The sequence below is a fragment of the Rhinoraja longicauda genome, chromosome 11 (genome assembly GCF_053455715.1).
Source record: "Rhinoraja longicauda isolate Sanriku21f chromosome 11, sRhiLon1.1, whole genome shotgun sequence".
In the NCBI taxonomy this organism is placed as follows: Eukaryota; Metazoa; Chordata; class Chondrichthyes; order Rajiformes; family Arhynchobatidae; genus Rhinoraja; species Rhinoraja longicauda.
The window spans coordinates 8,123,375-8,136,627 of record NC_135963.1 but is presented as its reverse complement, the minus strand read 5'-3'; the positions used below and the strand labels follow the sequence as shown (position 1 = coordinate 8,136,627).

At 47.8% G+C, this 13,253-nt stretch overlaps 1 protein-coding gene across 1 annotated transcript in view; it reads left to right on the top strand.

The window, feature by feature from the left end:
• Positions 1–476: 476 nt before the first annotated feature.
• gtf2b (general transcription factor IIB) overlaps positions 477–13,253 on the top strand; it is a 33,203-nt gene continuing 20,426 nt past the window's right edge. The window contains exons 1-2 of the mRNA XM_078408182.1: positions 477–591; positions 8,175–8,281. Coding sequence (XP_078264308.1) covers positions 575–591; positions 8,175–8,281 — 124 coding nt within the window. The 5' untranslated portion in view covers positions 477–574. The remainder of the gene's footprint in view (positions 592–8,174; positions 8,282–13,253) is intronic.

The window sequence follows — 13,253 nt, the reverse complement described above, 5'->3', positions numbered from 1 at the left end:
AAAGACTGTTTGGGTCCTTGGATGGAGTCGAGGGGGGAGGTAAAGGGACAGGTGTTGCATCTCCTGCGGTTGCCGGGGAAAGTGCCTGGGGATGGGGTGGTTTGGGTAGAAATAATAAAATCAGCGAAATTAAGCGGGGGGGGGGGGGGGGGGGGGGGGACATTAAAAAATAAAAATAACAAAAAAAATGTGAGTTGATAGATGAGATATTGTCTGCATTTTGATGGTATCATCACAATCAGATGTGCAGCACTTCGGTCAACGTGGGTTGTTTTTAAATGTGCTATACAAATAAAATGGACTTGACACACACTGTTCCCCCACGACACTGATTACACTGCGAGAGGCGGGTGTTTTGCTTACTAAAATGGCGGGCTCCTTTGCGCACGACACTTCAGTGTAGGCGAATGTCGACGGAGTGGTCCATCTCGCTCCTCTAGTATCTTTGCGCTCTCTCTCTCTCTCCGCTGTGCGGCGCTTCACTCCCTTTCCCTCCTCCCCCCACATCCGCGAGTCCCGCCCATCCGCGCCGCCTAACTCCCACCCTCACTCTCCGCCTCCCTCCGCGGACAACATGGCGTCGTGTAGTCGGTAAGCAGCGGCGGCCGGGCCGACGACAACAACTGTGGAGTCGTTCTTCTCGTCGGCTGGCGCGTTTATCGCCATCCGAATCCCCCTCCCTTCTTCGCGGCGGGTTGTTGTAGTATTTGTGTGTGTGTGTGTGTGGGGAGAGGGAAGGAAGGAAGGAGGACGCGCTGGATGCCGGTGTCATGGCGGCGGCGCTGTCTGTCATGGCGGCGGCGGCGGCTCCGCTCCGTGTTGTTGATCGCTCGCTGCTCTCCCTCCATTCCCCACCCACCCCCCCCCCCCGCCTTTACTCGCGGCGATGGCGGTGGATTGTTGAAATATTGAGGGTTTAAAAAAAAACAAAAAAAACTGACGTACTTGCGTGACATCGATGTCGATATATAATTCTTCTCTCCCGAGATGCTGCCTGACCTGCTGAGTTACTCCAGCATTTTGTGAATAAATTGACATCGATGTCGAGTTTGGTTTGTGTTGTGTTGTGGGGGGGGGGGGGGAAAGAGAGGAGAGAATGAGGCAGTCACCCCTGGCGGCGCCATCAGTCACGGTTGCGCCGTGTTACTGAGGCCGGGGAAGGAGGGAGGGGGGGTGTCGGCAGCGTGGCGGCGAGAAGAGGGGGGAGGGGTCTCTCGCAGGGGTGATGGTGCTTGGAGCCCCCCCCCCTCCCCTCACCGTGTGGGGGGGAGAGGGAGGGGGGGGGGTGACGGGCAGGGAGAGGTTGAAGGAACAGGGAGTGGAGGGGTTCAGGGAGTTGAGGGGTTCAGGGAGTGGAGGGGTTCAAGGAGAGGTTGGAGGGACCCCTGGGAGAAGAGGGTGGGGAAGTGAGGGAGAGGAGGGGTTGAGTGGGCGAGGGGTTGAGTGGGCAGGGAGTGGAGGGAACAGGGAGTGGAGGGAACAGGGAGTGAGGGAGAGGAGGGGTTGGAGGGACAGGGAGATGGGGAGTGAGGGAGAGGAGGGGTTGGATGGACGGAGAAGAGGGTGGGGAAGTGAGGGAGAGGAGGGGTTGAGTGGGCAGGGAGGGGCTGGAGGGAGAGGGAGAAGGGGGGTGGGGAGTGAGGGAGAGGAGGGGTTGAGTGGGCAGGGAAGAGAAGTGGGGGATGGGGCAAGAGCGTGAGGGGAGGAGGGATTTGTGGTGAGAAGGTGGGGAGGGTGAGGGGCAGGAGGAGGAGAGAGGTTATGCAGAAGGTGATGGGAAGAGGGTCGTCTGAACAAGCTGGAGGGGGTAGGGAAGGGCAGGAGAGAGGTGAGTGAGGGTGGCATTGGGGGCTGGTGAGGGGAGGGCATATAGAGAGATGATGCAGGGAAGAGGAGGGGCTGGGATGGGGAGGGAGAATGTGTGCAGGTTGGGTTGATGAGGGTGGGGAGCCAATTAAATTCTGCTTGTTTCAAGGTCTGTTGTCACACCATCCTGGTGTTTCATGGGATGCGTACTGATCAGGTGGAGGATGGTTGATGTAATTATTGTAAATACCACGTTTTACCGGTGGCACTTTGCTCAATCTATGCAGCTACCTTCACAACAGAACTGAGCAAAAATGCTGGTGTAAATCAGTGGGTCAGGCAGCATCTGTGGATGGAATTGATATGTGACAACTTGAGTTGGGTCCCTTGTTCAGACTCTACAACAGTCTTGTTGAGTTTGTTAGTGTCATACAGCGTAGAAACAGGCCCTTTGGCTCACCATTTCCATGCCAAGCTTTCCTGAAACGTCACCCATTCCTTCTCTCCAGAGATGCTGTCTGTCCTGCTGAGTTACTCCAGCTTTTTGTGTCTATCAAGCTTTTTTGCCTCTGCCCTCATTCAGTTTGCCTGCATGAGGAATGTGTCTAAATGCCTCTAAGCATACAGTGGCCTCCATACTGTTTAGGACAAAGACCCATCATTTATTTATTTGCCTCTGTACTCCACAATTTGAGATTTGTAATAGAAAAAATCGCATGTGGTTAAAGTGCACATTATCAGATTTTTATACATTTTGAAATTACCATGTAGAAATTGCAGCTGTGTTGAAACGTAGTCCCCTCATTTCAGGGCACCATAATGTTTGGGACACACGGCTTCATGGGTGTTTATAATTGCTTGGGTGTGTTTAATTGCCTCCTTAATGCAGGTATAAGAGAGCTCTCAGCACCCAGTCTTTCCTCCAGTCTTTCCATCACCTTTGGAAACTTTTTTTGCTGTTTATCAACATGAGGACCAAAGTTGTGCCAATGAAAGTCAAAGAAGCCATTATGAGACTGAGAAACAAGAGTAAAACTGTCAGAGACATCTGCCAAACCTTAGGCTTACCACCAACTATTTGGAACATCATTAAGAAGAAAGAGAGCACTGGTGAGCTTACTAATCGCAAAGGGTCTTTGTCACAAACATTGTGGAGCGCACTGTAGCAATTGACTTTGTATCTAGAGTCAGCAGGTTCTACTGGAATGGATGCACTAACACCAAGCAGCTGCTCAAGGTATTTTTTTTTACCTGTGGGGGAAGAAGTGCCCAATCATTCTATTGTGAAGTCATAGCAGATGCCATTTTTAATTGGTGTTTTGAGCAAACAAACAAGACAAAGATAAGAGACCAATTTCAAATTAAAGTGATATTGCATTAGTTCCACTTTCACATGGGTTGATTTGTCCTGATGTAATCTATATTAATTGCAAAGTACATATCTTGTATATAGTGAGGGACGGAGGGGCTGAAATGACTAAAAGGGCAATAATAAAGTAAAATAAATTAGTGCACGCTGGAAATATGAACTAAAAATAGGAAATGTTAGGGATACAGCAAATCTGGAGAGAAAACCTAATGTTCCATAACTGATAAAACTGATAAAGCATTCAGTGTGGTGGAATGTTGACTTGGTTTCTATCTCCATGGGTACTTGTCGAATATCCCTACCATTTTCTACAACTAAAAAACTTTGTTGTTGGTGTTTATAAATTGCATTTAACATAGACTGCATCATTTGCTGTTTGGAGGATTATATTAACTGAAGCAATTATTTAATGACCTTTCTGCAAGTGAATGAACATATGGTTTGAGGGAAGGTGAACTTGGTTGTTCCACTCTGAGTTTGTTAGTACTAATGTTGGTGCAATGCTTTAGTGCTCAGATCAACAGCTAAAGTTGTGACCTCTGAACCAGAAACTTGAAATCTTACCATAGGATCTGGGAAATTTAAATAATGACATTTAATTAGTCACTTTCTCTGGCTCTAAATGGCACTGTTGTTGTGGAATACTCCATTATCATTTTGTGAGATTGCCACTGAGTGTAACTTTGCAGCCAGATCAACTTGGAATAATAATGTAGATGCTTTGTTATGAATGTTGAACTGTTTGATAATCAGTGGATGATGCGGCACGGTAGCGCAGCGGTAGAGTTGCTGCTTTACAGCGAATGCAGCGCCGGAGACTCAGGTTCGATCCTGACTACGGGTGCTGCACTGTAAGGAGTTTGTATGTTCTCCCCGTGACCTGCGTGGGTTTACTCCGAGATCTTCGGTTTCCTCCCACACTCCAAAGACGTACAGGTATGTAGGTTAACTGGCTGGGTAAATGTAAAAATTGTCCCTAGTGGGTGTAGGATAGTGTTAATGTACGGGGATCACTGGGCGGCACGGACTTGGAGGGCCGAAAAGGCCTGTTTCCGGCTGTATGTATATGATATGATATGATCTCCTGACCCTTTCGCCCAAAAAGGAGAATATTTTGGAATGGATGATCTGTCAATGCTATATGTGCAGCTCTATTGTTTTTTGAGAGGACGGTTGAAAAGCTTTCTCTTGGGATGCATCTCCGCTACGTTTGTAACGAAGTTGTAGCCAAGATCAGTACATGAGTGTCCTGACCTGGAATTCTCCACATAATTCTGTTGGGATAGCATTATAGTATAGTATATACAGTGCAGCAAAAGAATAAACCTTTTGGCCCAAGATGTCTTGTCAATTTAAACAAATTCTACCTTGCCTGCGCATGTCTGCCTTACCAACCTGATCTCCCAGTGGCTCAGCACTTCAACTCCCCCTCCCATTCCCAATCTGACCTTTCAGTCCTAGGCCTCCTCCATTGTCATAGTGAGGCCCAGTGCAAATTGGAGGAACAGCATCTCGTATTTCACTTGGGCAGTTTACACCCCAGTGGTATGAACATTGACTTCTCTATCTTCGGATAGTTCCTCTTTCCCCTCCCCCTTCCCAATTCTCACACTAATCTTCCTGTCTCCTACTACATCCTATCTTTGTCCCTCCCCTCCCCTGACATCAGTCTGAAGAAGGGTCTTGACCCGAAATGTCATCCATTTCTTCTTTCCCGAGATGCTGCCTGACCAGCTGAGTTACTCCAGCAATTTGTGTCTACCTTCTGTCTACATCCTTCCATTCCCTGCCTGCTCATATGCATATCCAAATGTCTCTTAAATGTTGCTATTGTGTCTGGTTCCACCATTTCCCCAGCAGTGTGTTCCAAGCACCTATGGCTGTTCAAAAAAAACTTGTCTTGTAAATCACCTTTAAACATTTGCCCTTTCATTAGCCATCCAGTATTTGACATTTCCAACCTGGGAAAAAGACTACTCTATCTACACCACTCATAATTGAATATACTTCTATTGCTTCACCCCTCGGCCTCCAGAGAAAACAATTCAAGCTTGTCTAACCTCTTCTTGCAGCTAATGTTTTCCAATCCAGACAGCAGTGAGGTAGAGTTCACTGCTGCCATCTCAACAATTCACAATGGGCAATAATTGTGCTGCTGACAACCCCGAGACAGGTCACGGAAGCATGAAAAATCGGTATTACTTATAAACTGTGTATTATCGGCACTCTCCACCATTAGTCATTGAGACCAACAAATCAAGAATGCCACAGTGATTTTCAGTGTATGCTGAGTTGATTGCATTTGCTAATTCTGGCCCCAATATATCTCTGCAGAATAGTTTTCGAGAGAGTTAGATTTAGCTCTCCAGGCTAAAGAAATCAAGGCATAAGGGGAAAAAGCAGAAACGGGGTACTGACTTTGGATGATCAGCCATGATCATTTTGAATGGTGGTGCTGGCTCAAAGGGCCGAATGGCCTACCCCTGCACCTATTTTCTATGTTTCTAATACTAAAATAATTCTCAGCTTGTAGAAAACAAAATCATTGTATACGTACGTCCTAGTCTATCCAGCCTCAGAGTTTGTTGAGAGGACAGTGGAAAAGCTTTCTCTTGGGTTGGCATCTCAGTTATAATTTACAACTAAGTTGTAGCCAAGATCAGTACTCGAGTGTCCAGACCTGGAATTCCCCACATAATACTGTTGGGATAACATCTATATACTAAAACTTTTGTTTGTTTGTTCCTGAACTACAGCCAAAATGGCACACGATAGCGTGACAATTTTAGGCCCACCTTATTCACTGTCGTCCCTTTGGTGCTAATGGAAGACGTTTCATTGAGATTGGTGTTATATTTTTAAAGTTATTCACATTTTAAAGTTTAAATCTATCTCCAAGGGAGGAGGAGGGAGGGGGGGAAGATAAAGGGGGTTGAGTGATGGAGTTGGGAGGGGGTGGAGGGAGGGGAGGAAGGGTGAGGGGAGTGGGGGAGGGTGAGGGGAGTGGGGGAAGGAGAGGGTGCTGCACCAATGCAGGAGAGGTTTAGGCCCAATGGGTCCACTTGGTGTAGTAAGATTATAGAACCTAGAAGAATGCAGCAAAAAAAACAAACATTGCTGTTGCTCAAGCCCACAAGTCTTTAGATTGGTTTCTCTGGAGTTTTGGGGGCCGAGGGGTGAAGTGATGGAAGTACACAAAAACAGACATTCTTTTTGTGCTTTTGCTTTAAGAAACCAGCTTTCGCACTCTTTTGAATATGTAATTTAAAATAAACATACAGACGCGTCATTGTATGGATTTTGCCAATGGCTATGGAAATAAAAATAAAATTGAGTATACCTTTTGAGTTCTGTCAGTGGGGGAAATACTAAATACTTGCTGAAAAGACTTAAATTTACAATGATGCCTCGCAAAATGGAGGAGAAAAATCTAAATCATTGAGTTGCATATATGTCAGGAGAAAGAACAATGTACAGCAGAAAGTAAGCATTAAATGTGCATGCGTCATGATTGCTATTAAAATGTGTTATGATGTGAAGGGGAATGATGAGAATTTTTGAAAAGTCTGTATTGAACCATCATAGGTAGGGCAGTCATTTGAGACGGGAGGTGGTGTGATTGGTAGAATGCAAGTGAGAAGTTGTTGAGCGAAAATTGCTTTCTACCGATCACACTTTATGTACATCCAGTTCTGGTTGTTGAGATATGAAAAAAATGTGATAATGAAGTCTTGTACCTTCTTCCCAATGGAAGCTGGAGGACAACTTGTGGCCAGGGTGGTGGAGGTCTTCGATATTAGCTGCATTGATGTGGCATTTCCTGTAGATCCTTCAGATGGTGGGGAGGTCTGTGCCCATTTTGAATAGGGCAGTGTCCACCACTTTCTGTAGCCTACTTCGATTTTAGGCTTCTGTGTTGTCAAACCATGCAACCAGTCAGTATGGTCAACACACACTGCTGATATAATTTAACATTACCGGTCACAGTTGATGATGTCTCTGATCAAATCATGGTTTTAATCAATTGTAATATTACTTTGCAAGTCAATTTAACTTGTAATATAAGATCAGCATTTCTTAAACGTAGTCATGCTCAGCAATTGCAGCCTTGAAGTTGCTTTTTCAAGTAGTGTTGTTGAAGAGAGGTCATCCATCATTTGCGAATGAGAGACTCCGTATCGCATAAGTTTTGAATGGGTTCCTAAATCTGTTCCTAAATATTATTCTACTTGCAAAGTTTGAAATATGTGGTACCATTTGTTCAACATTCTTTCAGGTTTTCTTAGTCAGTGTGTAGTTTGCTAAGTTATTCGTAACATGCCATTATTTGAACTCTTACATCTTTTTGTTTCTTTTAAGCAAGTGATATGTTTTCCACTGAATGTTAGACATAAAAGTAGTGGTTTCATGCAGACTGCTTTCTCCCAAACCAATGGAACATGCTTTGAAAACGCCCTCAAGTTTAAATGTTTGTAGCAAGTTCTTTGGATTTAACTCTCTGCAGTACATTAGGGATTGACATTATAATTTGGAAGTATTTTTGGAATTCACCTCGAAAGATTGAGATTTTTTTTTGTACATACTATTTCTTAATCTAGCTGATATCTGAGTGACATAGATCTTCATTGCTTTGTAATTCTGGCATGGCTTATTTTACCTCCCGAAACATTTTATTTTCCCAGATGTCTTCTGGGGTAATGTTTGTATTTAGAGTTGTCCTTTTCACCTGCTGACATGTCTCATGTTGGCTCATTGACGCTGAAGCAAATAAAACCTTTTTGACAAAGGCACATTCTTTCTGCTCGATATTCTCTGCTGTGATTGGCATCGATGAAATTCTGCAGACTAAAGGGTGAACTGGACCTAAACTGTTATTCTGTTAACTGTGTGAGGAAATACATGATTTTAAATCAATGGGTTTATCTTAGTTTTGATTTTTACAAACTGACATTTGCAATGATATTATAGTTAGATATTGAAGTTGCTTATTTCCTTTCAGTGGCGATCCATTACCTCGAGTGCTGTGCCCAAACCATCCAGATGCCATACTTGTTGAAGATTACCGCGCTGGGGACATGATCTGCCCTGAATGTGGACTGGTTGTAGGTAAAATAAGTCTTGACATTACATGCAGTGATCTGTAAAATATGTTATGAAATCTATATACACTGTTGCTATTTTTGGTTTCCTTCTGCCTTATGTCATTGAGATTGTTGCTTGAAAGAAATGAGAACTTAACTTGCTTCCTTTTGAAAGGAAAACTGAAAGTAACATTCCCTACAGCATGCAGCACTTTGTTGCTCAACATTCACGATCACCGATGATCCACTTGTTCCTGCTGTTTGTATCCAACCTGTATCTTATCTGCTAATCTGTGTGTTTGTCAGTCTTGGCCTGGATGTCTGTGGCCTTGGAGTTATCTCAACAGCTTTTAGTAGCCAGAGATGCACTTTTGTTTACCAAATGTTGCAGGTCCATGCTATCGTTGAAAAACAATAATGATGAGGCAACATCATTTGCCTTTCTTTCGATTTTTCATTGGTGGTGATATTTTTATATTGGCCCCTATTTTACATGAGGGAGCAAATTGAAGCAGGTACGGTTTATATGAAATAAACCAGTTTTATTCACAGCTTTATCTCCATACGTGGTTTGCCCACTTTGTTGCTGTCTACTTGCTCTGTTTATTTTCTAGACAGAGAGGCTAGTCTGGTTTAATGTTGTTTTCTCTCCCGTACAATTACCTCCAGGCTCTATCCATTTTCTCATCTGTATTTCTGGTCTCGGGTGACATTTTCCAAAATTTCCCAGCCACATATAGACAATAGGTGCAGGAGTAGGCCATTCGGCCCTTCGAGCCAGCACCACCATTCAATGTGATCATGGCTGATCATTCTCAATCAGTACCCCTGTTCCTGCCTTCTCCCCATGCCCCCTGACTCCGCTATCCTTAAGAGCTCTATCTAGCTCTCTCTTGAATGCATTCAGAGAATTGGCCTCCATTGCCTTCTGAGGCAGAGAATTTCGCAGATTTACAACTCTGACTGAAAAAGTTTTTCCTCATCGCCGTTCTAAATGGCCTACCCCTTATTCTTAAACTGTGACCCCTGGTGCTGGACTCCCCCAACATTGGGAACATGTTTCCTGCCTCTAACGTGTCCAACCCCTTAATAATCTTATATGTTTCGATAAGATCCCTCTCATCTTTGCGCCATTCCGATTTCGCCTCACATTTTTCAGCAAAACACATGCCCCGCCCTGCCGCTCGCCTCGCCGCTGGCCTGTCCTCGCCCCGCCGCTGGCCTGTACTCTCCCCGCCTCGCTGCTGGCCCGGCCTTGAGGCTGAGTGAGGCCCGTTGATGTTGAGAGGGGATGGTTGGGGGGCAGGGGAGTGGGGGTTGGGGGGTGGAGGAAGGGAGGGGGAGAGTGGGGATGGGAGGGGGATGGGGGAGGGGGAGTGGAGGTGGGGGAAAAGGGGTGGGGGGAAGGTAGGGGACTGGGGACATGGACCGTTGTGATTTGCTGTTGAAGACCACTGGAGCAAGTATGTCTTCAAAGAAATTAGGTATGTACAGTTTTAAATGAAACTCTTCATAACGTAGTCATACATTTTATGACCATTGTTCTTTTGTTCAATACCAAGAGAATTGGGATGTCTCAGGAAAAAGCAAAATAGAAAAAACAAAACAAATTTTTCTTTGTGTTGTAAAAAGTATTTCTGTTCAATAACCTTTCTATAAATAGCAGAATATACTCATGATAGGCCTGACATTGTACATGTAGTCCGAGAACTATAGACTGTTGGAAATAATAGACTTTTTCACACATGAATGTAGCGCAATGCGTAGGTGCATTTGGCGTGCATACGTTTTTGTTTTGCTGAAAAGTTGCATTACGTGCCGTATTATGAATTTTGATGTAAAATTCTGAATTTTGGACATCAAAATTCTGAATTTGTAAAATCAAATGTTGGGAGGTCTGCTGTCCTCGCCCGATCAGCCGCCTCAGTGTCCCGGGGGGAAAGCCTGCTGCAACCGACCTTGCAGGTGCTGGAGGCATTACCCCTCTCCTACTGGCCCACTCATTGTGTCCGTCGTCGCCAGCGGCTCCCTCCTCCTTCAGGGCCGATCTCGGCGGCAGTTTCCGAACTTACACGTCAGGTACACTTTCAAGTTGAGGGTTTTTATGCAGCTGCTGACTTAATAATAATTTTAAATTGTAACCAGACCAAGTGGACCCGTTGAGCTCATTCCTCCTGGGGGGGGCAGGGATGAGGAGAGGATGTCACTGACCTGGGGCCTGTGGCGGCAGCGCTGCAGCCAGAGCGAGCCGTTGACCCAAAGGCTCTCCTGTATTGGTCCAGCACCCTCACCACCCTCCCTCCCACTCAATCCCCCTTATCCCCTCCTCCTTCCCCCACTGACCTACTCCATCCCCCTACCCCTACTCGCCCCTCCCCTCCCTCTATCCACTCCCCCCAATCTCCCCTCCCCCACCCACTCCCACCCCCTTCTCTCCGACCCCCAGTCTCCCCTCCCCCGATCCAACTCCACCCCACCCCTACTCTCCCTTCCTCCATCCCCCATTCTCCCATCCCCCACTCTCCCCTCCCGCACTCTCCCCATCCCCCACTCTCCCCATCCCCCACTCTCCCCATCCCCCACTCTCCCCTCCCCCACTCTCCCCTCCCCCCATCCCCCACTCTCCCCTCACCCACCCCCCACTCTCCCCTCCTCCCACTCCCCCTTCCCCCACCCCAACTCGGCCCCCAAGCCCACTCCCCTCTGTGGACCCGTTGGTGGCGAAAGCCACTTACTAGAGGGCGTGCATGCGGCGGCGGCTGGAGCCCGGCGGGAGCTGAGATTACACCTCCTGGCGGGCAGCGCGGCGGCGGGAGGCGCACACAAGATGGCGTAGCGGGAGGAGGAGGAGAGCGACCGCCATTTTGTGGAGTCGTGACGAGGCTGTTGGTTGAAGAGGCCGTCGGTGGAAGAGGCCGTCGGTTGCAGGAGTCACGGGAGGAGGAGGAGAAGAACCTGTCCGCTGGGGATTGTATTCCGGTGATGGTGCGGGGCGCTGGGCCCGGGCGGGAGCAGGGACTCGATGACACCGTCGGTTGAAGCGGGCACTCGAGGAGGCGGAGGGGAAAGTGGACGGGGTGGACGACTTGGGGTCTCCCCCGGAGCCGGGTGTGGGCGAGGGGGGACGGGCGAAGACGGAGCCACTGACCCCGGGCAGCCTGCCAGCAGCCATCTTGTTTGGGGGAGTGGGGAGGGAAGCGCAATTAAAGTCAATAGACAATAGGAGGCCATTCGGCCCTTCGAGCCAGCACCTCCATTCAATGTGATCATGGCTGATCATTCTCAATCAGTACCCCGTCCCTGCCTTCTCCCCATACCCCCTGACTCTGCTATCCTTAAGAGCTCTATCTAGCTCTCTTGAATGCATTCAGAGAAATTGGTCTCCACTGCCTTCTGAGGCAGAGAATTCCACAGATTTACAACTCTCTGACTGAAAAAGTTTTTCCTCATCTCAGTTCTAAATGGCCTACCCCTTATTCTTAAACAGTGGCCCCTTGTTCTGGACTCCCCCAACATTGGGAACATGTTTCCTGCCTCCAACTTGTCCAACCCCTTAATAATCTTATACGTTTCGATAAGATCTCCTCTCATCCTTCTAAATTCCAGTGTATACAAGCCTAGTCGTTCCAGTCTTTCAACATATGACAGTCCCGCCATTCCGGGAATTAACCTAGTAAACCTACGCTGCACGCCCTCAATAGCAAGAATATCCTTCCTCAAATTTGGAGAGCAAAACTGCACACAGTACTCCAGGTGCGGTCTCACTAGGGCCCTGTACAACTGCAGAAGGACCTCTTTGCTCCTATACTCAACTCCTCTTGTTATGAAGGCCAATATGCCATTGGCTTTCTTCACTGCCTGCTGTACCTGCATGCTTCCTTTCAGTGACTGATGCACTAGGACACTCAGATCTCGTTGTACTTCCTCCGTTCCTAACTTGACACCATTCAGATAATACTCTGCCTTCCTATTCTTACCACCAAAGTGGATAACCTCACACTTATCCACATTAAACTGCATCTGCCATGCATCTGCCCACTCACACAACCTGTCCAAGTCACCCTGCAACCTCATAGCATCTTCCTCACAGTTCACAACAGTCCACCCAGCTTTGTATCACCTGCAAATTTGCTAAGTCGTACATGTCCTATTGTGACGTCACATGCTGTGTACCTTTAAGAAGTCGGATTGAAAGGTGATTTTAAACTTTAAAATCTTTCTAACTTTAAAAATATAAGACCAATTTAAATAAAACTTTTCATTAACAGTCGCCAGGACAATGGTGATTAAGGTGGTGCTATAATTGTGGCGCTATGGTTTACCGTTTTGGTTGTAGGTGCGCATGTCCACACCCAAATCTCAGAAGTGCATATATATAGGCACGCGCACAGGGGGACAGGGAAGGGGAGAGGGTGTGACTGAGTGAGCCCTGGACCCAAAGCCTCCTGCATTGGTGCAGCACCCTCAAACCCCCCACTCAATGCCCCTTATCCCCCCCCCCCCCTCCTCCCCCCACTGACCCACTCCATCCTACGGACCCCCACTTGCTGCTCCTCTGCCCCCACCCCTACTTGCCCCTCTCCTGCCCCCCACCTGCACTCCCCCAGCCCTGCCTCCACCCCCACTCCCCACCCCTATTCCCCCACTCTCCCTGCCAGCACCCCACCCTCCCCCCCCAATCTTCCCTCCTCCCCACCCCCACTCTCCCCCACCCCCACTATTCACTCCTCCCCACCCCACCCTGCACTCCTCCCCAGCCCCACTCTCCCCCCCGCCTCCACTCTCTCCTCCCCACCCCCACTCTCTCCTCCCCACCCCTCCTCCCCCATTCTCTCCTCCCCCACTACCACTCTTCCCCACTCTCCCTGACCCCCCCACCCCGTTCTCTCTTCACCCCCACTCCCCACCCCTATTCCCCCACTCTCCCTGCCAGCACCCCACCCTCCCCCCCCAATCTTCCCTCCTCCCCACCCCCACTATTCACTCCTCCCCACCCC